The sequence below is a fragment of the Ooceraea biroi genome, chromosome 1, assembly GCF_003672135.1.
Source record: "Ooceraea biroi isolate clonal line C1 chromosome 1, Obir_v5.4, whole genome shotgun sequence".
NCBI lineage: Eukaryota > Metazoa > Arthropoda > Insecta > Hymenoptera > Formicidae > Ooceraea > Ooceraea biroi.
This window is the reverse complement of record NC_039506.1, coordinates 14,848,606-14,876,352: the sequence shown is the minus strand read 5'-3', so window position 1 is coordinate 14,876,352 and position 27,747 is coordinate 14,848,606. Positions and strand designations below refer to the sequence as shown.

At 45.3% G+C, this 27,747-nt stretch overlaps 1 protein-coding gene across 4 annotated transcripts in view; it reads right to left on the bottom strand.

Annotated features, from left to right (window-relative positions):
• The window catches only part of LOC105281461 (neurotrimin), a 181,716-nt gene that overhangs the window by 15,015 nt on the left and 138,954 nt on the right, over window positions 1-27,747 (bottom strand). For all 4 annotated transcript variants that reach the window (XM_011342709.3, XM_011342708.3, XM_011342711.3 and 1 more), the window contains exons 3-5: window positions 13,466-13,569; window positions 10,467-10,674; window positions 10,002-10,157 (exon numbers count right to left, since the gene is read on the bottom strand). In XM_011342709.3, the coding sequence (XP_011341011.1) occupies window positions 10,002-10,157; window positions 10,467-10,674; window positions 13,466-13,569 (468 nt within the window). The remainder of the gene's footprint in view (window positions 1-10,001; window positions 10,158-10,466; window positions 10,675-13,465; window positions 13,570-27,747) is intronic.

Here is a 27,747-nt window from a genome sequence, read left to right as displayed (position 1 = left end):
CATACTTTGATTGTACAGTGGATTAGGCAAAGCAAGTGTAAAAAGATTCGAAAATGCAAATTGTATGTTGTTCGATCAAAAATACGTGCCTCAGAATTCATATAACTAATAAATTTCCTAAAAGAGAATAAAATAGAATAAAAAAAAAGATCAAAAAATATACGTGATAAATGTGTAAAAGTGTAGACACAGTGTATAACAATAAATGTTCGAAAATTAAATATTCATGATAGATGGATAAACTTTTCAGTTTATTAAATTTTGTTTTTTTATACTTATAGTTACGTAAATTTTTATTTTCTTCAGTTTAAATTTGATCATTCTCAGTTATTTGAAACTTATCAGTTCGATGCTGTTGCTGCTTCAGATTCGTCATCTGTATTTACAGGAATTTGTTGCAGTCTGTCGCATAACCATATCGCGATTGCTTCGTCGTTGATCGTTAAATATCGGCAACTGCATTTGACACGCCGGTTGACAGAGGAATCGCGCCTGTGAATATTTATTAGAGTACCATGCACCGTGTTAGGTATATCACTTTGTGAAAATATTAATGTATTATTTTACGTGGGCGGATTGGCAAAGGGGTGGAAAGCATCGCCACACGAATTGCGCTCGCATAATTCGCAGTCATGAACGAAACAATTCCGTATACAAGTACAAAACGCGCATTACGAGCTTGATGAGCCTTTATTCCTATTTCGAGAATGATTGCATACAGATTATGCATTATCGAAACCTAGCTGGCATAAAGCAGATCGTCATATTAGTAGAGAACTGTTGCGTTTGATGGAAGGATATCTCATTGTCGTCATTCAATCAATGAATTCTACGTGCCGCACGTATTCCTGCGCTGTAGAAATCATCTGCTATACATTCAACGAACGTCTCATATATTTTACTTACATCCTCCGAGCTGTCTTCCGTCAGACGTGATTGTAGAAAACAAATGAAAAAATATGAGGAACTGCCACGAGATGAATTAAGCCGTACTTGCGTATATTACAGTTGCGCTATTTTTACAGTACAAGTTATAAATTATGCGATTTGTGTTTAAAGAATAACAAGTTTAAAAAGCTAAGAGGTTGATATGTATGAGATGGAATTGTATGATAAAATTAATTTAATAATTCGAAGCAGAACAGGAGATATAAATTGCTTATTCAAATCAAAAATACACCATCAAAATTTCTTTTAGCTCTTTCCTAAACATTATTTTCTCTGCGAGTTCAGTCAAATATAATGTTCGATAATGGTATTACACAAGACTCGAAGCGGATAATACGCATGCAGAAATAAAACAAAATAATGTATGTTAAATAATCGAATCCACACTGCAGTTCACGCGCGTGCTCGAAATAGATTAATTCGCGAGTCAATGGAGGTTGACGTGACTTTTCTCATCCATTTAGCCATTTAGCTTAAACTGATACTCGACATCTGAAGAAAATGCAAAGGAATGACGTACATAGCATGGAAAAGCCAGTTAAGAATGGAATGACGTATACAGGATGGAAAAGCCATTTAAGGCTCTTTTGCAATAAAGTTGAAAGCATCGAGCCACGAGGAACTTTACGTCCATTCGGTCTACCTACGTAGAAGCAATAAGAAGCAATAAGACGTTACAAGTTACAAGAACGTAAGACGCTGCAAGTTGTAACGTTCACAAACGCATCGCTTTTTGATCCTGTATCCACGTCTAAGAAATATTTTACGCTCTCTCCTCTCTCTCTTCCTCTTACGATCTCTATAATTGATCATTCGATTGAATCTGATTACGATTAAATGCATAATCGCACACAGGCATCGCTTTCATTCGTGCTTGATCGCGAGACTCGTGCGGAATAGACAAATCAAATCATTAAAATTCAAACATCAAAGGGTAATTGATCGTCCGAAAAATTACGCCACCGAACTGTAAACCTGCGCGGCATGCGCGGCTGAAAATTCCCGCTGAAAGGAAACGCGGCATGTACACGTGATGCGGCGATGAGAGAACGGCGAAACGGGAGTAAAGTCATTACCCCGGCCAGCAGTAGGATGCGAGAGGGTGCTGAATCGTAGCCCAGCCACGGGTTGCTACAAGCTGCGCGCGGCAAACCTATCTATTGTCCTATAAACAATGCAGAGTGCCGGGAGATCCTCTCTGCCGGCGGGTCGCACTTTCAGGGGTTTTAATCAAGTAGTCCCGCAGGCCCTGTGTCGGAACTACCCCGCTTACCGGTTTAGCGGGGACCTTTAAAACTTTTGGCTTAATGGGAAACCGCAATATGGCCACGGTCCGGGCCGAATTTCACGGCGGACGCGCTGTGGCAGGCGTGAACAAAGGAAGACGCGGACAATTATTATTTTCGCGCGCGCACCCCCGAATCTCGTTCTCTCTTTGTCGACCCTCACGCGCGTGATCGCGCAAACGAATCGATTTAATTGCGGCGATTTTAGGCGTTTCACGACTGGAACCGCGATTGAGATTGGAACCTCCTATTATCAGATCACATGAAAATTTGTGCTTTGTTATGCCATATTTATTAACGTCATTTACGAAATTATCGTCCTGAGTTGGCTTTCTTTTTATTTTTCTCATGTTTCATGGTTTATTCATATTTTGCTTTATCCCGCTGAAACATACGAAACATTTGTCAAGCTTTATCTGTGGAAAAAGTGCATAGATACAATCGTTCTTCAAGTTTTTTCAATCTCAACGTGAAATAATTTTCGTCCGTTATGCAAGAATGAGGAAACGGTTAATGTATTATATTTGGAAGGTAAAGAAGGAACGTATGTCACGAACAGCATGCACGCGTATTACACGAATATTACATTTTCGTATATTGAAGTTATAGACATGCACATGACACACCACACGTGATATTGCCTGCGACGACCCAGAAATATATCAGCGCTCTCGCTACAACGTTATTAAACTTGGGCAAAATTGGTTTCCAATCATCGGACTCTGATAAAGTTTCGACGCGTAATATGCGTTTAAACGCGAGAACATTGTGAAAATTTTTGCGGGACGTCACGTGCGTAACGTGTATGACACCTTTTACGGTTAATCTGCTGATTTTAAAAAGCGAAGCGCGCGGTTCCGAGAGAAATTCCGAAATAAATTAGCGTCCTCTCAACGTCGATGCCGTGCTTTACATAACGCGTCCCCCCCCCCCCTCCTCTCGCGGTATCCTCAGCAACGTAAAAATAAGCGAACAGCTTACTCGAAGACGAAGTGGAGGGTCGGCCACCTATTTGGGAATTAGTACGTGATGTATTCCGGCCCATAAGCGAAGGATGGGTCGCAGATATTTCATCCCGTTCCCCTTGCCTCGTGGTCCTAAGTGCTCCTTTTTCGCGTTATAACCAGGAGATAACCCAGCTACATTCATCTCCGGGCGAAATCCTCGGTCCAACGATTATTGCTGCTAATGTATCCGCGCGAGCGTTAGACCAGACGTGCGTAAGTGATTTCCCACGCGTTTGCTGCGCCAGCAACGTATGCATTCTCGTGCAGCGCAACGTTACTGCAACGCGTTACGCAAGTGCCGTAATATCGTATATGCGGAGTATCGAAGGCAAATACGATGTTAATCAATATTTTTATTTTTTTAACTGTCGGCTTTTTCACGTTTTAGTAAAACGTGTTTTTTTCCTCTCTATTTGTCACTTGTTTATTTCCTCTGGGAAACGCGGAGGAATTCATTGCACTTTCCGAGATTTTTCAAACGCGGACGTCTGAATGGATTCAGATATTGTTATCGCTTATTTGCGACGCATGCGTGTGATAAATATTTGTATAAATACTGAGTGCATTTTCCGGTAAACGTTAAATACGTGTCACATGCGGGGGAGAGGAGGGACGCTTGTGATTTTCAGGGGAATTGGACTAAAACTCGCGCGCGTACCATGTAGAACTAAATCGCTCGTTATCGCAGCTCGAATTCAGGAAATATCAACGATCGACTGTCACGGACGCCGTCGATGTCATCACGACGGAGTTTTTGAAAGACAAATTACGTTTCGCGGCGTGGCATCGCGTAAAGCGGATGAAAGACGGGGCTATTATATTCCAGTTTCCAGCGAGAAATATCTCAGATAATATTGACTACGTGCTGAACGCACACTGACTTTACCGGCGGTTTGGAAGGCACAAAGGAACCTCAAACGGTAACGAGAAAACGTAACCGTGCCTCTTCACCGCAAGCATTGGCGTACCACCGCAGCCATCGGAGCGTTCGATACCGGTTTAAGTCGGTATGTATATCTGTATATGTCTGTGCGTGTGTGTGTATGTGCGGATGTCTGTACCTATATTCCTGGTATAGAAAGAGAACAGGCGAGGAGAGAAAGAGGAAAAGACGAAGGAAGAGAGAACGAAAAATAAAGAGAGAGAGAGAGAGAGAGAGAGAGAGAGAGCGCGCGCACTAGGGAGAGCAATAGGGGTGTGTGCGCGAAATGAGCGCGAGGGGGGCTATAGCCGACTTTGCGCTGTGCTTTATACCCGGTGCACATCGACTCCTATTCTCTTCCCTGTACGTTCCGTCTCTCCCGGGCGCATCACCAGGCGATGCCGTGCGGGAAACTCGGCTCGTTGTCGGTTTCGATTTTCCAGTCGTGTCGCGTTATGTCGGCGCCCGCGCGTCGACAAGCCCGTGGTCGCATTAACGGCGAAAGCGAGAAGGATGGATAGAGGAGTCTTGCCTGGACTCGTGAGGGTATCGGTGACGGAAATACTCGAAGTGTCTCGTTCTCCTCTTTCCCACTCTCTCTCGCGTTCCCTTCTTCGTTTCCTCCCTCTATTTCCCTTTACTCCTCGAATAGATATAAACAGGTGGGCGAGGGAGGAGTACTCGCGCATCCATGACTTCACGTATATACATTTAACGGTTGGTGAACAGTACATATGTGGAGGCACTGTATACACACATAATCACAGGTACCGGCCGCGCCACATTGATCCATGATAATCGTGTGGGTGTTGCGTGTGCACAGATGTGGATGACCGCATACTCGCGTGCGTAAACACGCACACGTACACGTACACTCACGTGCATGATTCTCGAGCGAGAGTTCGAAGTCGCCGAACGGATGTCCAAGGAAGAGGAAGGACCAACCGGTCCGTCCGGCTAGTGCTGATAAGAACGAATGACGACGAACGGCCGGCGAGGGAGAAGAGACCGAGGCCGAGGAGACCGGAAATGCATCCGGAAAGAAGCTGGCAGATCGGGTTTTCCGGGCACGGACTGCGCGTGAAAGCACGGCGTCGACAAGCGCCGACATGCACGCGCATTTCCATAACTGCGAGCGGACACGAGGGGTTCGAGGGCATCTCGCGCGCACATGCCGGAATAGTATCGGAGGGTAGTTTCGGACACCAAGGATAGTTTGCCCTCTCGTCTCCCTGCTGACATCCGGTTCTTCAGTCCTTTAACGTCCGGACTTCGAGGAGGCTCGCGCGCGAGCGATAAGCGCGAGATCGCGTTAGGGGTGGCTCGAGCAGCGCCACCCTTACTCACCCTTCACGGCACCCGGTGGCGCTCTAATTTCCCGGAGCCCGCACTTCTCTTTTTTAGCGTCCTTTTTTTCCTCCTCTTTTCGCCGTCGCCCTTCCGCACGATCAGTTCCGGCCTGTTCACCGCGGGTAAATCTTCCACTCCTGAACCCGCACAGGTGCCTTGCGCCTAGGCACACGATAGTTTTACTAAATTCGATTTGCTTTCTCATCTCTCTCGGCCATTCTTTTCCGGCCGTTCTCCCCCCGAGGCCAGAGACCGGTGCAAGCCGCTCGGGCAGCTACCTTCTCGGCTCGAAGAAGAAACGAGAGGAGCCGACGCCCATCTACCACTTTCCCGGGGGAAACGTCGGAGGGCGTCTGGAGGCTATCAGGCGGGAAGTAATGGCGTTAGCCCATCCCTCGGGCCCTAGAGGCCAACACATCAGTTAGTAACGCGGTCGTGGCGGCTCGAACCGGCGCGCCATGTTCACTGCCGCGTGATATTTCGTCCAATTACGCGGATAATCTGACGCTCCTCTCGAATGACGGATCGCCGGTTCGCCAGAAAGCGCTCGCCCGGCCGCCCCGTCCGATTAATATCGATCGCGCATCAAACGCGCGGCGGTCTCTCACGGACTCGTAAGCGTAGACACAATCGGTCTGCAGAAAAAAGGAGAAATCAGAGAGAGAGAGATAATTAAATTTGTGGCGTGATTCTTGCGAGGTGTCGAGCATTACGTTGCTTCTGAACGTCTGCAGCATGTCTCCGCGAGAAATCGAATCAAAATCCACTTCTCGGTTTCTATCAGGGAGTCCGCGAGTTTGTAATCCCAGAAGAAGAAGAAACACTCCAAGACCTCGCGGGACCTTTAAAGGTTAACAAAAATGTCAGCGGTTCGGAAAGTCTCGAGCGATATAACGAACTCGCGCCATTCTGGAGGGTTAAAGAGTGAGCTCGCGCCTTTCTTTAAAGGGAGAAAACGATAGGAAGATTGAAGAAGAGGTGGTCGTGCGAACGTTATCGGGAACGAAGCAGCTTATGTAAATAGATAATGTATGCAACTGCTCGGCATAAATGAAATATTCACGCCTTCTGAAAGGTGTTAAATCCCTCAACGCTCGTAAGTGCTGTACAAGTCCCACGCGCGCGCGCGAGCGAACATTAAAGTTTATTTCTCTTTTACGCAGTAACGTTATATGAAATGTCGCCTTATAACTTCCGATATCAGTTCGCGTTTTTCTTGATGTAGTACGAGCCGGACATCTTCGAAACCGTAAACGTTTGTTACGCGCTCGTTACCCTAATCCGAAGTAACGTACATGGGTAACGCGGCACTTACGGCGCGAACAACAACTCGCCTCGCCACCGTGTTACCGGATTTCTCTATCGGTACCGCATTCGCAATGGCGCCCCATACACAGTAAAATTGGATAACGTCGTATTTTCGAACTAGCAAACTAGTCGAACAACACGCGCAGAAGGGGTGCGATTTTTGCAACGCGATGCTCACGTTAATGAACAATATTGGAGCGTGCGAAGATTTTACCGAAATTAACATGGAGTGGAAAAAATCCCCGTTGTTCGCGAGATGAATTCGCTCGCCGGCGGGTTGTACGGGGTTGCACTGAGAAACTTGTGAAACGCGGTTTCACTGATAATGTCGAATGTGATGTACATTTTGACCTAGATGAAAATGATAGATTCCGCTAATTGAATATGTTATTGAATAAACGAGAGAATCTGCCGTCGCTTAATTACGTGGATAAATTTCTGGCGAATTTCCACACGACGTATAATTATTATTTAATCACGAGGATGACTCTTGTAATATTATATCGTGCATAGTTTTTGCGTACGTACAATTCTGCCTCACAACGTCACTTCAACGTTGTAATCAAAGTAAGTGGATTGCACTACTTCTGCGTCTGCATTACACTCTGTACTTCCCGTACAACTAAAGCTTAATAAGTACACTGCAGCGCATAAAATCGTGGTTTATGCATTCCTCTTCTTTACGCTGACTATCGTATTAGTTTCTGTTTAGCTTCGCCTCTCGGACGCATTTTAATGGACTTCGGCGGAGTTTATAATAATGTACTTGCAGTATTATTATAAACTTTTCTCCGGGAAACTTTCGAGCAGCGGCTCAAATTTGGCGGAAATAACAGTCACGGTGTATTCGCATAAAAATAGAAATATCGACGGGGGAGAAGGAAGGATTGCGGGACTCTTGGCGATAAAATGCATAATACAGAACAAAGTTACCGTAACAATCGGTGGCGCGCACGCTTTCAGTTTACGTCTCGTCTGCGCGAAGATTCTTCAAAATTGTTGACTTTATCATCTCTGGAATCGCTCATCAATTTATTGCGAGCGCAGAAGACAACGATATTCAAATAAATGTAGAGATAAAAACGAGTTCACGAGAAAAAAGATCAGGCGTATAGGAGAATCTCTTCCGATTGTCTACTTTAAATCCTGCTTCGCGTCTGCAATGAATGATCAGTATACCGCGCTACGTAACCGATTGTTTCTTTCCTTATCGGAACGCGACGCATATCCATATTTATCAGTTTATATGGACTCAGAGTTCAGTTTTACGGAGGAGGGGTAGCGGTTTAGGATCTGACGATCCTGTGAACGTCGGAGATAGCGAGGCAATAAAAATTTAAATTAGTGCAGAAATTAAATCCGACCTCTATCCTTTATTGAGGCGAGAGAAAGAGAGACGTTACCCTCTCGGAATCTGCAGATGGTCTCGCCTCCCCCTGTCTCCCGTGCACGCTCCAGAACGACAGGCGGCCTCGTTACTTTTCGGCCTCTTCATAATTACCGATTATACGGTACGGATACGGGGTGGTAATTAGCATCGATCGAGACTCGGGTCTCGAGAGAACGGACAGACTCCGCCGTATGGTTATTTTCAGAGAGCGGTGTCGAAAATACCGCATTATCCGCATTATTCGCGATCCATTATTTCCGTCACGTAAACTATCCATCTTCCCGCGGCGGCGAGAATTGATCAATGAATTTTTGTTTATACTCCGAAAACAACTCGGCGCTATTTCGGTGCAACGGAGACCGAATCGGGAGTTATTTCCGCGATATGCATATCGTGGAGAGATCGCGTTACGAGATCTTTCGAATTGGACACCATGTATAAATGTCGTTCCACTGTCGTTACAGTAAAAGCGTGCGCGAGTATTCCGTTCGGTCCACCAAAGAAACAAAAGGGGAAACGGAAACGAGAATCTTGAGAAACTTGTTAGCAAGATAAAAAGGTCCTGTTCTGCGCCCCGTTTATTCCGTCGCGCACTAGGAATCGGAGGAGATGCACACCTGAACATCTCCGAAGTATCGACCCCCAAACTCTAGAGCTGTGCACCCCTCGAACTATCCCATGAACTGCAACGGCGCTCCTGGTCACATTACGGTGTAGTTTCACGGTAATGAAACGAGCGGTAGCAATATATCGTCCGCCTAAAATAATTGCGTTCCGAGTGTGGCTTATTCGAACGAATTTTGACGTTAATCCTGGCCGACTAATAATCAGTCGTCGAAACGCGGACTAATGGCGAGCTTGGATGAGCTTGAAAATGTTAGTTACATATGTTCTCTGTGAATTTTTACATCCATGTACGGACGAGATATGTCATTTTTTTGTGTGTGTGGTATTACTAATGATACAGTGAATAATCCTATCTTTCATCCCCTTGCGAAGGGTAAATAAAGCACAAAAAGCGCTCGGATCCAAAGACGGACTTAATTAACGGTACTCGCTAATTGAGGCGAATATGTAATGCATACGCGCTCGATATCGGAAAATTAGCGAGATTTATTCTCCATATTAAAGAGGATATAAATTTAATTATCGGGACGTTGTTCGTGCCAGCTAACGATTAGCCTGTTGGTCCGCTTTCTCTTTCGAGCTTATATCGAGCCTGTTTTATGTTCCATCCATTCATCTATAAAATTATTATTCTTTATTTAAAACGTTATTTACAAGGTTTTATTTAAATCTCGGAATACCGAAATATTTCGAGCCATTTATATAAACGCAGGGATTAAAGATACATATCACCTATGAACCTTTCAAGTTTAGCGCTCTATAAAACGGTACTCTTTATGACTATGCAATCGCATCGGTGGCGAATTTGATCCCGCGACTGATTCGTGATTGACGTAATGCATATTTGAACGAAAATGCCAATCTAGCTGCAACCATCGTCCATCGCTTCAACGCGATATGCGTCATCGACTGTTACGTCTTCTCTCTCTCTCTCTCTCTCTCACACACACACACACACACACACACACACACACACACACACACACACACACACACGCACGCACACACACACTCACACACACATACACGCACACACTATCTCTCGACGCAGTCATGGAAGTTACGAGTATTCTATTCCGGCGTGGAGTTAAGTCGCGGAAATCATTGTTCTATCCAACCGGTTGGCGATCCATGAGAATCATGGTGAATTAATCGAGACTCACCGCTTTCGCCATTATAATTTATGTTCTTGCCATCCTCCCGCCGCCACATGACATAAGGCTCCGGATATCCGGTCGCTTTGCACGTCAACGTCACGTTGGAGGTTTCGCGGACCACCATGTCGGTGCTAGTATCCTTGCTGATGATCGACGGTGGTACTGCAGCATAAACGTGAGAAAAATCCTATTACAAAAGTTTAGAGTACGAAATATTTTAATAAATATATACGCAAGACCGGGCAACACTAATTATATTATTCTAGTTTAAATAAAACGTGTGGATCATTAAGAGAAATAAAAAGTAAAACATAATTTGATAGATAGATAATTTATCACAAAAATACGTAATTTTATCTCGAAAACTAAATATAATTTTCGCAAATGTAGAGTTTTACGATGAATAATTCTGGGTGCAGGTAAAATGTATGAATATTGAGAATTAAGACGTCACGTGGAGCACTTGCTTACCCACGACTTGTATATAGCCCTGACGACTCTTCATTGGATCTGTGTTCACCTGACACATGTACCATCCACGATCCACTTCCTGCACGTCCTTTATGTGAAGATACCACGAGCGGTGATCATTATAGGACAGCGTGATTCGGGGATTCTGCGTGATCACATTATGATGAATCGAGAGTATGGTTTGTGTGTCGACGCGCACCCACGCCACCTGAAACGAACGCGGGGGTGTATTCCTCTTAACTTCCGCCCTCGTACTTCCTGTTGATCTTCTTGATTATATAGCCGAGCTATATATACTGTCGAGACACCGATATTACATAACTCGGCCAACTTCTTCCATCTTTCTCCATTTAATTGAGTGGCATCACGTGAACTCGAATGTTAAACGCTAGAGCCGGACTTTTATTTACCAATTCCTTAAAAGCGAGTTGATGACCGCAAATTGAAACATGCATGAGATATTCTCGCGCACTTTACGGGGAATACGATGCGCCCCGCAGAGACGACATTTAACGTTACATTCGACCGTAAAATATTTTTTATTGGATCTCGGGGGGATAATCGCGTTATGCGCGCACATAACGACACGATATATCTTGCTTGTTGCGTCAATTCCGCGATATATATAGATATATTCCGGTGGTTCCGTGTATATTACTGAATGTTCCTTTCCTCTCCCACGCTTAATCCAATAATCGAGTGAGGTTGCGCTCCCTCGACATCCTTTGCCGTGGATGGATCTCAAGAAACTTGCAGGGGGAGAGAGAGCTCGCGAGAGAACCACTCGCTCTTCTTCCCACCAGCACGCCTGTCTCTCGCACACTTTCGTCGTCGAGTTTTCGATACGGGCAAGAGGTTTCTTGAGTATGCAAAACATGCTCGAAGTCTCGCGAATTCTACAGTATAATTTCCACTTCTTGAGTGTGCAGCTCGAGTGTGTTTCGCGTTGCCGGCAAGAGTGCGGGCCGGAGCAGGAGAGGAGTATCGCTCTCTCAAGGAAAAGATCAGCTCTCACTCGCTCGAATATTTCAGGCTCTCACCGGCATATACGTGCACCCTCGTACTCCGCGCATGTATTTATGTATTACGCATGGTATCTGAAGACATTTGCGTGTTCATGTACATGTACGTAGTTCGCCGCAAGCGAGCCGCGCGTTTCATGGTATTCGTTACAATATTGCTTTAATAATTCATCCTGACGCTCTCGGCTCTCGACGTATTCCCATCGATGTAATGGATGACCACTCGAGTCAAACTTGACACTGTCATGATCGTTAACAGCAAAAGAAACGGAATGAAAAGAGCATTATTGCTTGTTCGAAACTAAATTCAACTATTATAACAATTCGAACTAAAAACATTTCTAGCGTCCTTAACAAAGATATCCTGAAGAGAACTGAGAGCTACTTTTCCTCACCTGTTTATATAATATTATTGTGAAGCGACTTGACGATAGTAAAATGACAATGAATATTGTAAATTTATACTCATAACATATTTAGAAATTATATATTTTAATTAAGTTAACAAAAATAATTAAATTATTCTAAACAGAAAAGATACAATATTACGTAATTTTTTAATGGAACTTGACAAGTCTAAGATTCCGCAGTTTTAATGTAGAAACGAGTGCTTCCGATGCCTTTTACATAAAAGCTCTTCAATTGAAAAGATGAATAGATAGCGGAATCGAAGTGTCGTCGCACATCCGCGCGCGCAAGAAAATGTTTGAATGCAGAATATGCTTTTTCATCGTCGGGGCGGCAGTTGCTGTGAGTACGAAAGCTTGTCGAACGGCGTGAGAACATAAATTTTTCATTTCTCATTAAATTTTCAAATGACACGTCAGACATCTTGCAGATTACGAAACGTACAGCGCCGAGGCGTTCTGGAAACTATGCGCCTTCGGGAAACGTATGAATTTAATTCGGTCCCTTAATAAGACGCACGGAAATCCGCGACGGGAGCCGCTTAAGTGCGCGACGCGCTGGAGTAATTTATGAAGTTGCGCTTGATTCTGATCGCCGTCTAGGGAGAAAGAAGGAGCGTGTTATTAGCTTACGTCGCATGCTGGCATTGTTCGTAAGTGTCGTCGCCGCCGTTGGGCAAAATGAATTGTATCATCCCATTGTTACGTCATCTCAATTAACTGAAGGAAAATGAAGCAATTATGCCGAGGCCTTTGATAACGGCGCGTAAACTGGGACCATCCAATTCGCAGTCTACGGACCATAAACGCCGTTGGGATTTCAGCAAATACTATCTCTGTTTAATTTCTACAAGCACTCCTGCAGGATGCACGGCGAAAAAAATTCGGATCGCTCGCTTGCTCGACGACAATTTTCCGCGAGAAAATGAGTCTTTTCCTTAGCGAAACTTCGTAGCTACATCGATAAGTTTAATCATATTCGTGCTTTTGTGTTCGTTGCTTTCGGAGAAACACGAAACACATTAATTTCATCTTCCCGCGAAACGTCCGACCGTATATTGGCAGATATTTCTCCCACCGTTCCACTGTCTACGTGCCAGCGCTCGTTCGGTGCGATATCGATCAGAATCGAGTGAAAAATAGTAATGCAAAAGCAGAGTGGAGAATACTTATGGGAATCGTGACATTTTGATTGTGGTTCTGATATAGATATGTGACCTCGATTTTTCTGAACAGTCTCTATCGATGATACGAATTTACCTCGGGGAGGAGTCAGAGGATAATTATACGTTTATAACGGTATTCCGGTACGAGACTCGGCAGTCGGTGAAACAGTAACGAGAAAGGGTGTAATTTTATTCCGAACTGGTTATCCTATAATGCCAAGTTGGTCGCATTAATTCTTCTGAACAATTCAGCCTAGAAGCTTCGCGAGCACGAATCCGGATTCTGGTTACGCGATAACGGTACTTCACGATATCTGACATTCGATATCTGACTATGTGAAATGCTAATTAATATGCAGGTGATTAAAAGAAATAACTTCAAGTCAAGTACTCAAGTCAAGTACCTTGTATCCTCGCAGGTTGTCCACCACGCAGGCCAAAAGAGCATCACGTCCCACGCTCACTGTCACATTCTGGATTTCCTCGGCGAATTGTGGCTTGTCGGACTCTGCAATTGCAATATGTAAAATTTCAGAACCAAGTAAAGAATGTACATATGTATATATGTTTCATTTAATAAAATAATGTATGTAAATAAAAGAACTATTTATTTTTTAATTATGCCAGTTTCCGAGCACTGTTTCTTTCGGCAAGATATACCGTTATAAATTCCGCCGCCCGCTAAAAGATATATCGTACCACTTGCAAGGAATATGGAGATTTCCCCATAGAGAAAATTTAATTCAGAGTCCCTGAGTCAAGTTGCAACAGCTTGAAACGTCTAAACAAACCAGGTGTGATTATTACAGTAATTTGTCGTCCTTTTCTAAATTACGCTCTGTGTAAATGAAGATAGAAAATTAGTCAACTAAAAAGTCAGCATGCTGCTGGTTCTGTTGGTTGATGGTAAACGGCGTCTATTTATCATAATCTGTTAAATTACTGTTGCCTCGGCCATTACGAGCATTAATTTTTCCCCAGAGCAAAGCACAACGTGAATTAATCAAGAAATAAAGTTCTGTTATTTCTTTGCATTTTTTATGCGCTATACTTTGTGCGGCAACAATTAATTCTCATGGTCCGAGTAATCTGATAACCGCGAAATTAAATATTAATTATGAATCCGACGTGACACCGCCATACAAACGAACAACCATTTTCCTTCAAACTTTCAAATCGCTTTTTCGTAAAACTGTAATTTTGCGATGTTATTATTACTTTTATGAGTCGTTCTCTTTAATCAGCAGGCGCTTGGAATTTCTTGCATTGTGCAAAGTTTCATTATCCGCTGAAGAAGAAGCAAACGACTCTACGTCGTAACTGTTACATTATTTTTTCTAGACAAAGGAGACACAGACAAAGAGCAAGCGTGGGACGAGCATGACTATCTCGCGATATCGACGATTATTCGGCCGGCGCATCGCTCATGTTAATAAATGTTCCTCTCTGCCGCGTGCCGTGCGCCTGATCAAGATAGACCAGCTGCGAGAGAACTAAGCGTCTGATTAATCACTTTGGACTATTATTCACTTACATACGTTTGACGGTGGCACGCCTGCAGCCAGTGCGTCCGGACGATGTATCGCCCGACCTGATTGCGGAGTTATCATCGTAAAAGAGCGGCGAGTAACGAGTTCAGGATTCAGGCCGATTCTCTACCACGAAAGTCGTTATACCTTCGTTAATGTCTTTACGACGTTCCGAGCATTTGAATTATTTATGGGCACAAAGAACTCGCGGAGAGCGGGAAACAGAAGGGTGAAGAACGAGGGATGAAACGAGTGAAAAGACGGCACGCGGGTGAAGAAGGGTACAAAGTACTGCGCGAAGGGAAGAGAGTCAGGAACAGAACAGGCTTCGGAATAAGTTCGAGGTACTTTTAGGTCTCTTAAGCGCGACAGCCCGGATACAGGACAGCGTTAATTACGCCCCCGAGTGCTTTATTATAAAACACTTTGCAGTATTAATTGTCGCGCCTACTACGACGGCGGGAAATGAGAAAAAGATTGAGGAAAAGTCGCGCTCGGGGCAACTCGGAGATGTCAGAACGAGCGAACATAGATCCGATTTTTCGCCGATACCAGTGATTATGCCGTGGTGTCTCGTCCGGATGGATAAAGAACTATGTAGTCATGCTGTGCTGACTGCATATCCAACAGAGTTTTAAAAACCATAAATAATATGGAAAAACGGGGCCCTTCAGTCCCGTCGCGCTGCGCACGGCCCGCGGCGCTGCGCGCGCACGTAACCTCATTGTGTTTTCTGTTCTTGCGGAGTCCACAGAGTTCGTTGTATTGTGTGTTTTTTCTTTCCTTTTTCTTCGTTCATCGCCTTCGCATTGACCATGTCAGGTCATCAGAGGCGACGCCCGCTGTTTTTCATCAGGGAATTGCACGTATACGCATCGGGAGCGATCCCGTGAGCGTCAGCGAATTGCGTCCGCCATCCTAACCTCTCTCGAGGTTCACCCGGTATTTATCACATTATCTATTATTAATTAGTGCTTGTTCACTAATACTGTGCCCATTGTCGCACTGTTATATCGAATGTCGATTTTTATCTGCTGGTTTCGAGTGAGTATTTACGTCATTTTTACTGACAACAGCTACTACTGTTTCCTGTTACCGGTATATATACACATGTATGATTAGTGCAGCAAGGATTAGTGCATCTTATGGCGCGTAAGGTGCGCACGAGGGTCGCCAAGCGGACTTCTAGTCTCCGCGTCGTTGCTACGAGAGCGACTTCTAACCTCGCAGAACTTCGAGGGAGTCGCCACGTGGGACCTTCGCGGGATCTTCGCGGGATCTTCCGGTTCTACGCCTTGTGGCTGGTTGGTGCAAGCCGTAAGCGAAATTTTTCGCTTATGCAGTGTCGTATCTCCCCGACATCCAGCGAGGTGTCGGAGGATACTCAAAGACCGACGAGTCTTGTCCTGCATGCGGACTTTACGACACTCTCGGACGGACCCGGCGAGGTATCCGTACCGTTGGCTCCCCGACATCCAGCGAGGTGTCGGAGGATATTGTTAGACCGGCGAGTCTTGCCCCACATGCGGACATTACGACGGACCCGGCGAGGTATCCGTACAGTTGACTCTCCGAACAGAACGTAGACGAGCAGACGGCCCTTGCTGGCCGGGGCGGCGACCTAGGTATGTCTCCTTTCCATCTTGCTCTTTATAACAAGATGCACGATGAAGGAGGACATAACCGACTGCTCACTTCTACTGTGTTCCGCTTCTCTCTCCCTTTTTCCCTCCCTTTTCAGTGAATGTCTCCCCGTTAGCGTTGGAGGACCTCACACTGTTACCGTCCTTGACCCGGTGGCCAGCGCGACGATCGGGCATGGCGGACCTGCGGAGTTCAGGTCCAGGTCGGCTTCTCTCCAAGAGAACAGCCTCCATCACCGCTACAGCACCGGGATTATCTATCTTCTTGGATGCCTATCGCCATCGCGGTATTTTCCCATCTTCGGGAGGGATTGAGGACTACCCTCTTCGGTGAGAGTGGCTTCTTTCAGCAGTGCACCGCAACCAGACCGGAACAGATCTGGTAATTTCATCAGCTCTATTATGGCGACTGCTTGGTCTAGTCAAATGACAACCGAGGTCCATTCTGTCCGTGTGGCTTTAAACTATTGGGGCAATGACCTTACGGGGTTCTCAAAGGTCGGATCTCCGTCTCCGGATGTCAGCAGATGGATCAGCAAAACTGAAGTATCCGCTTGTTGACGGAATACCTTGTTTCGTCTCTTTCAGACGATGAGGATTGTTTCAGCTTGTCTGCTAGCCTCTACCACCGGCTCCTCCTTTTTGACAACGGTCTTGCTATTCGTGTCGGACCGTCGCCAAGCGCGTTCAGCAATAAAGCGAGTGACGGGCAATCGGCTGGCCGAGCTGCATCCGATGTTTTTTGTCCCGACAGGCATTCACTTTAGCTTCCTCGACTTCACGAATGAAATGATCTTCAGGTGACCCCAATGGATCCATTTTTTCATCCGCAAGCGACTATCGCTAATGGCTTGCAGAAACGGTTCGAGCGGCACCATCTATTGTGCAGTGTCTTCGAAGATGGCGTGTAATATGCCTTACCTGCAGGTTCATCAACCATCCGTCGGGCTTGTATCGCCCGACACGGCTCGACCTTTCTCTCCGTGCAGTGTCACGACGGCAGGGACAAAACAAACAGTTCCTCCGCGTAATGTATCCTCGCATCACCAATCAAGGAAGGATTTTTTCGCAGTGTGCCGCACCAGGACGTCGTCTTCCTGCTCCTGAGTTCGCACCTGACGCTACACCCGGCAGAATCAACGGGTTGTTTGACTGTCTGCACGAATCGAGAGCGAAAGATAACATTTGCTCTCAGATACTCGGCTTACCGACTATACGAGGTCCTTTTTCCGCATCACCGCTATTCCGTTCTTATCTGTCGGAGTGGTCTCTGTCCGCGCGGAGAGCCGCTCACTGCATTGCGGATATTTAGCGGTTATGAGCCTTCGCTGATACTTATCACATTTGGCCTGTGAGCTATTGCCTTTTTGCGGAGGAATGCATTTCTTTTTAAAGTTACGTGAACTGAACGCATTCCGGTCTCCATCTTATATATGGCAGATTGACGTACTATAGCCTCAGGATGCTAAATTGTACGACATTGTGCATCTTGAACGCATCCCAGCTGGTATTGTTGCACTCCTCTCTTTCTCTGTTATTAGTAATGAGCTTTATGGTTTTGTCTCGTGGCCTGTCCACGACACCTTCCACTTTTCCTGCGACCGTTTGCCTCTTGGTTAAGGCATTGCGACGGAGGAATTCTCAATCCATCGTATTTTTACACGATTTTCGGCCTTTAGACACTCTGGAAGAGGTCTATCGACGAAAGATGTCAGCCTTCTTGGATCTATTCTTCTTTTTGGGCGGCAAATGTAGCTTGGGTTGCAGCTACGATTCTATCTACCGATCTGCCAATGATACTGAATGTGTCATGAGATCCTCGGTGCTCTATCCGAGATTTCACACACATAATTGCTTGCTTCTAGCGGTTTACCCTATCCCGTTTATGCAGCTCTATATGACCTGCTTCATTTCAAGACAGCCGAGAGGCAGAAGCTTTTGGTCCTGGAGACTCATTCTCAAACCTATGGCGTGTGGATGTCACCCTCCGGATATCTGAGTTCAGATTACAATCGGATTGGCGTTTTCTCTAACGTTATTTAGTGCGCTGCAGCTCGCTCTGGCTCCGAGGGTCCTCTGTTCTTTGATGTACCTTTAACGAGCTGGCGAGCTCCATAGAAGGTAACCCCCCATGTGGATGGGTTTGGTGCTTCGGAACGGCTGTTCCTAGCACTTTTTACGTTCACGCTCTTGTGCTAATAGTGTGCTATGCTTTAGCGTATTTTGCCGCAGATTTTTAAGTCTGCAATATCACCGGAGATAGACGGAGATGGCGCGCACAGCGCCACACTTACTTTTCTCGTTTTTTATATTGTCTTCCTCGGCACTGTCATTACAGTCGCCGCATTAAGAGTTCCAGTCATCGATGCTGAGTCACTACTGCCGACTCGGGCGTCCAATCGGGCTGAGACAGCATTTAGTCTTCTCGTCGCGGAGTTAGTTGCATTAATAGCAACCGTAAAACGTTGAGGCTTCCTGGTTCTTCGCCCCTGATTTAGGAGCGATTGCTGTGTTTATCATATCTCGATAGTATGATCTGCCTCAATTACTGGGAACTCCATAGGCCGTTCACCTTCACAGTGTGAAAGCAGCTTCGTTTACCCGATATATTTGCCGATTCTTGCACTGTACTCTGCTATTGTATACTCCTTATACTATATCTCTACTTCGATACAGTCCTTCTCGGTTGCCACACGCCCCATAATCTCATTCTATCTGTATCTGCGCTCGTTGGCCAAGTTGGCGTCTATATTTTCTTCTGTCTGTACCGCTGTTACTATGACACTAGTCCTTCTTCTAGCGCCAGGATCCGATCAATATGCTACTCTCTCACAGTCGTTATATCTCTGTTTATCTATCGCTATGGGTCAAGCCATCATTCGGATGCCGGACATTCGGATAACATCAGCCGCTAGTTGCGCGCAACTGCTATCTATTTTTCCTGGTTTTTTCCGTCGTCTGGATCTGTGTATTGTTCCTTTTGCTTGCGCTCTATCGCGACCCCGCCAGGAATCTTCATGCGGTCGATTATATTTCTTTACTCTATCCTGCGTGATAACAACTTATTATTATAAGACTATCATCGCGAGCCTTTTGGATTTTGTTTTATCAAGAAATCTTTATGTTTCTTACTCCGACATTTATGCCTCGTTATGAGGGCTAATTGTCTTGGTTCTTGTAGTTATTTCCGTCTCCCGTCTTTTCGTAAGACATACGGTTGGTTCCGACGGGTGGCACTTATCGGCCCTCTTGTATAACCCATTCGCTCGTAAGCGTAATATCACTCAATTCGCGGTACTTCCTTGTCGTCTTGACCCAACGATGTCGCTCTGGCGGCACGAAAACGAGCGTGAGCAATGTTTTCGGTTTGTTTTCTTTTTCGTTACCGCAGCTACTTTGCTTGCGGATTGATCGTTCTTCTTATAATATTATTATACTATTTTTATACCAGTCTCAGGAGTCTCCTATCGTAGACTGGTTATGACCCTTATTTGTCTGTTGCTGTTCTAATTCCTTTGGTTGGTTTTTTGCGCCCACAGATGCGCCCAGTTCCTTTCTTTGGAGGATGTACAGGCTTTATAATGTACCTGCTTCCTTGGATTTTGTACCAAGTGTTATGTTAATTTGATACTTTTCGGCAAATCGCGCTTTGAACAACTACATAGTTCTTTATCCATCCGGACGAGACACCACGGCATAATTGTATAATTAAACGAACTTACCTGTAAGTGAAGTTCGATTATAATTATGCCTGGTGTCTCGTCCGGATGGACTTTCCCCGACCAAAACCTTTGGCTTCTTCCCTCCCTCTATATTAGGCGATTTGCCTCGCAACTTTGAAATAATGAGGTTACGTGCGCGCGCAGCGCGACGGGACTAAAGGGCCCCGTTTTTCCATTTTATTTATAGTTTTTAAAACTCTGTTGGATATGCAGTCAGCACAGCATGACTACATAGTTCTTTATCCATCCGGACGAGACACCAGGCATAATTATAATCGAACTTCACTTACAGGTAAGTTCGTTTAATTATACAATTTCATGTCGCGCGTCGGGCAGACGAGACTGGAAGCTCCTTTAACGCGATCTAGAATTGAGATCCACTCATGATCGAGCACTCGGTGAAATTTCGTTCGAAGCCTCTCTTTATGCTGTCTAATGCTATCTGATGTCGGCAGGGACATTTAGAGAAAACGTGCCGGCTGTCTCGTTTGACTGGCGGTTTAACTGGCTCCTAAGGAGCGCTGCGTTTAATTTTACGCACGGTCACGACCGGCATTCTACGTGCTAATGGTAATAAGAGCAGGAATCGAGTGAAATTGCCGGAATCCGCGAGCACGTTTCGCGAAAGTCGTTATCAAACTGATTAACGAGCTTTGATTAAGGTAAACCTGCACGTCGGCGTGGCACGGAGCGCTTAATAAGGCGACTCTCTCGACTCGGTACTCAGAGAAAGGCACAATGCATTACATCCTAGATGTACCGCGAAGTACGTAACAGTCCGCAGTTAATGAATATGAATTTCTGCCACCGCGCGCCTGTTTTGGAATAGGTATTAAGTCGCGAACTCTCGCTTATTCACGTATTAGGGGATAACGGGGATAACAATGACCGTGAAATATGTTAGAGCTGTTCGTTTCGCTATCGTGTTTGATTTTAAAATACTTATTTGCCACTAAAATACCATAAAATGCCGTAAAATACTTATTTAATCATTCCGGGCGCGAGCACGGGGCTGAGAAGGTGAATTGTCAAATATTTGCGCTTCGCCATGGAAAAGTTACTTAAGTTTATAGAATAAAAAATATTAAACTTAAATATTTCAACAATCCACGGTATATAGAAAACGTTTAAAATATTTTAAAATATTACGTGTTTTAAATGTCGAATGTTTTTTTAAAAGGAAAAGACAAACACGAAAAAGAAAAAAACGAGAAAGAAAAATAGACGCTCAACAAAACCAACAGATTAGATTCGAAATCCTATCAGCTACAGATAACTGCGATGGAATGCGTTTAGATTTTAAGATGCTCACGTGTTATTTCGCCTGACATTATCGTGCACAGCTTCGGGAAAAATCGCGTCTTCGTATTGCAAGTGTTCCCGTGGCTCTCAAAGGCGGCCTTATTTTCTCGTTAAAGAACGATTTAACGAGAAACGAAATTAAGGGTCGCACTTCTTGCCCCCAGGGTGCCAGCCAGCCAGCCGGCCACTTCCGCGTCTGTCTGCCCTCCGGTGGCGTGGCACCGGTGTTTTCTTAGCACACTTCATCACCTTTAACCACGCCGGAAACCGCAATAGCGACGTTTGGTTCACCGACCTGCGCTGCCAAAGGTGATTCAATGGTTTCTCATTAAGTTCCTGTCTCACTTTGACAGCCTCCGTGCCTCCGCTCGCTTTTTCCCCGTTTCCGTTCGCCGCTGTTTACGCAATGGCCGTTACCCTTCGACAGTTCGAAAAGAAACCAAGGATCGTGGCACGCGGAATCCATTTCCGTTATTCGGTTTCACCCTCTTCCCGTGATCAAGCTCGCGTATGTGAGCTCGCTACTCCTCGCATTTCACTGGACACAGCCAATTTCCGCACGGGCGTTAATAGCAGCGGTAACGCCGGATTAAAACAGTCAGCGGCTATTTTCGAGATTGACTATCAATTATTATTAGTGGTATCAACCTATTAGCAAATCCGTATCATTCTGATATACAAATGTCTTTAAAAAAAACGCTTTAATTTTCTGGTTTTTCTTTATTTTCTTAAACTGTTTTATCATGCTGACTTATGAAAAATGACTTTATTTGCGGAACATCAATTTCAGATTTGCATATACGAATCAGAAGATAGATTTATGTGCAGATAGCATTTTTATCTCCGAGTTAAATGAATTTCAGGAAAATGGATAATTGTTTAAATGTTAGTGGAAAAAGGTTGATTTTATTATGCAGAACTGTGTTTCCGGAAACTCACGTGCGCTTAATTGACGCGCGCGGCGCGTAGCCGCAAAGGTGGACGCAAGGTTGACTGCGCTTGCATTCATATAGTAATACCGCACCCTGATTTTTTCTGCGTTTGTTATATTCCGTCGCGTGTATTTTTGTAGATTTCTACGTATGCATGTTTCTAGGTAACTCATGGTCCGTGTATGGATAAAGCGAATATTCCGTTATACAGCGTACGTTATACAACGGTTCTATCATGGAATACGATTGCGCGCGGATAGCTACGGTAACTTTTATTGTGCAAACTATCATAAATTCCCGCGAAATTTCATTTCCAAACTACGCCCCACTTATCGGCCACCGGGTGTATCTGCATTTCGCAGTGAACCGCGACCATGCCGGGGGGCTGAATCGCGCACACAAGGACACGGGATAGCTGAAGTTAACAGTTGGATCGGCCATTTCCGCCAGGTATTTCGATCAAGCAAGATCTTACGCGAGATAACATTGCCGATTGTTCTATGCGCTATTCCAGACAGTTGTAGGGGTTGACGGAGATCTCCCCATCCCCTTTTCCCTTACGTTGAAAATGCATGACATCCGAGAAACGGCTTAAGGCCGCTTGACGTCCGTGTGGACTCTTTCCACCTCCGCTGGTAAAGCTCTTCAATCGGGGATAATAAACTTTTACTGCAAACTATTTCAATGAAATTCACGCTGAGTGTAGATTTTCTATGACGGTGACGGCGCGACGACAAAACGGGGCTGTAACTGCCTGCGATTTCATCGCGATTTGATCGTGAAGAAACTATTGTGGAAGCTATCGAGAAAACTATTACCTCGGCGACGAAAAGATCGGTGTAATCATACCGGATACCGTAATGTAGACAGTATTTCACCTGGACAGTCTACACACTGCTTTCCCTCCAGCAATATCATTTAAAATATTCATATGCGACCTATATCCTTTTCGTTATTTTTGAAAAATTATACAGACAGTAATATTTCAATGAAAATAGCGATAATTACCACGCGGACGATTCTGAATTAATTTACGAGCACTTTACAGATTAGCGTTTCATCGTTAATAAACAATGAGTTTTCGTTTCAACGATGCAGAGCTTGCATCACCCTTCTATTTTACGCTCCAAAAGATTCGGGGATGCCCAGAGGACCATCTTATATGCATCCTGTCGCAGTCAAGCAGTGAAACATTGTCCTAGTGTCGTGATTCTCGAACGTGAACGTTCGTGTCGATACCGCGGGGCAGTTTGTCGCACGCTTTAACAGACCTTTCAGGCCAGAAAATCTTTGGCGGGTTGAACGGGGAGTTCGAACATGAAACTCGTAGGGATTTACCTGAAATGAAGTTAGAGTTTATTGGTTTACCGGAGTAAACGGGAAAGGACTTGTGCGAAACGTGCTCAATAATCCGTGCCACGAGATTATCCGAGTGCTGGCAGGCGTTTCTTTCCGACGTGCTTTTACTCCCGCAGCTTCGCGCGGAAATCACGATGGAATTTTAACAAGTTACAGCTCGCGCGCGCGCGGCCAGCTCGCTCGGAAAACGCACAAAGACTTATGAAAGTCATGAGTTTTCTCTCGGAGGTGGAGGAGGTATTGTCGTTCCTCCGCTCGGTTCCGACGACGAAGAAATAAATAAGAGATGTGGAACCTCGTGTACTCGTTAAGCGCAGATATTGATGATAATATCGTAGCTGGACAATTGCTGCTTCAGTGACTTTACTCCGGAGAAAAAAAATTAGATGAGCTATAATTGATCTTTGATCGTTGATACAGTTGTACGGAACCGTGGAGACAGACTCCTTGGACTCGTTGGACTCATTTCCGCGTTTCTCCGTGGAATAATAAACTCCTTTTCCCTCTGACATTTGTAAGCTGAAATAATTGCAAGCATAATTGCAAACCGTCTAATTGCAGCATTCCCAGGCAGAGTATGAGAATCGCGGAACAAAGATGAACGAACAACAGATAAAAAGACCAACACGCAGGTGGAAAAGAGGATATTTTCGTTATCATATTTTCTAAAGTGAAAAATCCGGCGCTAATTTGGAACATCAGCAATTTTATAAACCTGAGCGGCTTCCACCTTCCCGTCTCGATTTATCGCGCAGCAAAGGGTTTCAGATAGTTCGAATAGTGCCGATATCAGCCGGCTCCTCGCGCATTTTATATTCCTGCAGAACTATAAATAGCCTCGGTTTCGAAGTCGTCATATTTCAGGATTTAATCCCGCGGAAAATATATTAGCGCTGCAACGCGCCGGGCGATAAATCAGGCAATAAAGGAAAGCTCGACGAGGCAGGGAGACCGGATAAAAAGAAAATAACGCTGCGGAGAAAGTGATCTTCATTATTTTTAAAAACACTCCAGAGAGAGAAAGAGAGAGAGAGGCTGAAAGAGTAAGGGACAAAGAAACGCGGCCTCGAGTAGTGCCGAGGGTGCCGCGCGACGTATATATACGCAGAGCCACCCCACAGCGGCGCCGTGAAAGGGGTGGATTCCGTGTCGCGCGCGCGACACGGACGCGAGGGAAATATCTGGCCAATATTTCTAATATTCTCATCCCTATCTCAGGGTTGGCTCGAGGACACTCGCGTGAGTTGGCGTGCGAATTCACTTTGCACTCGAAGTACGGGGTAAGGCGAAAAAGCGAACGAGCGTGGCCAATCGACGTCGACTTGGCAAGTTCCGCGTAAAATTAACATTAGAAAAATTATCGCTATTACCGGCTGGATAACCCGACACGGATAATACATGCATAAGAGTGTGGCGAGAGTCGCGGCGAGAAGGGGTTACTTAGCGGGCAGAATGGCGAGTGCCGGTTAAGAACGACGCGGACCCCGTAATTACAAGCGCGGCCGAGACTAATTCAATTCTCCCCATCTGGTAGCGATTTGCAGACGGCGGAATAACTGCGGCGAGCGTGGAACCGCGGGGTACGGGCGACGCCGAGCGGATAATGGTCGCGGAAGTGTCGCCTGGCGTAGCGAAGGCGCGATTCAGAGAAAAGACGGGGAAACGACGCCTTCTACGTGATGGGGGTGTGACGCAGTTCGGCTGGGTAAATAAGTACCGTTTAAATGTAATATCCCGTTGAATTGTGTGTTCGGAGGGGGCTGCCGTCGCCATCGTCGTCGCCATCGTCGCCGTCGTCGTCGAAATCCGATACGCACACACTTGACAAGTCGATAAGGCGTCGGTTACTTAACGTTCGCTAACTATTCGGCACCACAGAGCCTTTCTCATCGTCGTCTCAGTCTGCGTTTCGTGTCTTCTCACCCCTTTTTTCTCTCTTTCTCATTCTCTCCCAGAATACATCGGATTTTTCGATAGACGGAATACCGTGGCATGCAGACGCTACGGCGAGGGGTCGTTCACGTTGTGGCGATAAAGAAACCGACTTCATCCCCCGTGGATCTCGCGCGTCTTCATCGCGCGTTCGCGTATCGCGCTTTAGCCGAGCGCAACACTCTACTCTCTCTTTTTCTCTCTTTCTCTCTTGCCTCTGGCATCTTCTCTACCGATGACACCATCGTCGTCGTATCGTGCCTCGTGCATATTCCGCGGCGACGCGAACCGCAAGAGAGCTACGACGAGGGAAATTATTTTATTTCGCACGCTTCGGAATATCACCCCGCGGACTCATTCATATTCATGTCCGCACCCGAGCACTTCGTCTCCGAAATGTGCCAGTGCCGGTGGTCGTGCCGGTTAGTTTAAGATTCAAGCACAGTCTTCTTATAGACGGCCTAACTCCATCCCTTATTCCCTTATCGCCTTTGATTCCGTCTCTTAACGAGGACAAATATTACTTGCAATACGCTTACGGTACCGCCCGCCCGCCCGCCCGCCCACTCGCACGCAGATTTCGCGCGGTTTTAGAATTATTCAGGCGCCGCACGCGCCGTTCTCCACCACAACGAGGGCGACGTGTAAATTGTTATCTTTATATCTTGACGTATCAGTTCATGTGCAGTTCATGGCTCTTCATCTATTCCCTGGTATTATTATAAAATTCTATAACATAATTATCCATTGTAACATTTCAGCTAGCACTTTAATTATGTAAAATAAAGAATAGGCTGTTCAATATGATTAAAGGTAATACGACGAGTAAATAAATCTCTTTGATGTTAAGCTTGGAAAAGAATATTCAAGATAATAGATAACCAATTCTAGACTTCAAAGAGAATCGAGTATTGGTGTTAATTAATCCTATGGAGATTGATTAATCGTAACGAGTATTTCCATGTAGGATGCATCATTAATGTTAATCGTTACAGTGTGCGTGAAATGCCTCTGCCTCGTTTATTTCCCGGCTCACGTCGTCATTCACATGCACATCAGCACGATGACAATCGGTTCATTTCTACGAATTACAGCCAGATCTTATTCGGCTCTTATTCAGAATGCGAGGTCTGGTTACGGATCTGATTGTTTCGCGACGAGTAAACTTAGCCTAAATAATGCCATCTCCTTGGTTTATCTAAACAACCCCCAACTTCCCACATTGCTCGCTTAACGTGAGAGACTCGGTTGATTAGGGTGCAAACGAACCATAGGCATTAAATTATTCATCATCCGTCCTGCAGTTGGGACGGTTAATTAACGAACGGTCTAGCTAGTTGCCCGATTAATTTACGTTATTAATGCGATATGATTAAAACTTTTTTGGGTCACGCGCTGTGTAAAGCGAATTCGTTGCACCCCAGTTAAAATCCGATAATGGAAGCCCCACAAAGTTATTTTAGATCCCGCTCTCATTAATGTTATGCTGAAATCCACAGTTATATATTAAATTCGAATAATCAATTATAACGTGGCTACGTCTGAGGTAACGAATCGGTAATTAAATAAGTGTAACGTGTACACATCACGCGTTCATCCCTAAATAATTTTGCGCCTCAAACCATCTGAATTTATCATAATCCTGTGCATCTTTGTAAAAGTAAGAATTGATATTAAAAGAATAGAATACTGGAAAAATTGATATCGAAGCATCTCGTGAGTCTTTCGCGCAAGATTTCAGCCAATATTTTCTGCCCTACAAACTCGATACTTATGCACATGATATTACTGTTATTCATCCCCATCGTTACCATTAAACGTAACCGTGATTACCGTGTAACGAACCTCTCCATGTTAAGAATCTCGCGAGAAATCTACGGAACGTCGCAAATTAGAGCGCAAAGAAACGCATTTCCCCGTCCAAGACATAAGGCGTTGTCGCTCCTTTTTGCCGGGAAATTGGCCAGATCGTAAGATTTCCCGAGTGCCCACGATACCGATTAGTCCCGACGTACACCACGACGACGAGGGTAAGATCGCGTTTCGGACGGAGGGAGAATCCTCCTCGTCGGGGAAACAGGTGGAGCGGGAAATCGGACGGAAGGAAGGAAGGAAGGAAGGAAGGAAGGAAACGTCGAACGCGCGCATCGCGCAGTGCAATAGACTCCTCCCCAGAAGCGACAGGAACTTGCACAGCGGGGGTAGTATGTCGACCAAGTTGAACGGTAGTGCATCACTATTGTGTGTCAAACGAGCCCTGCCGTATT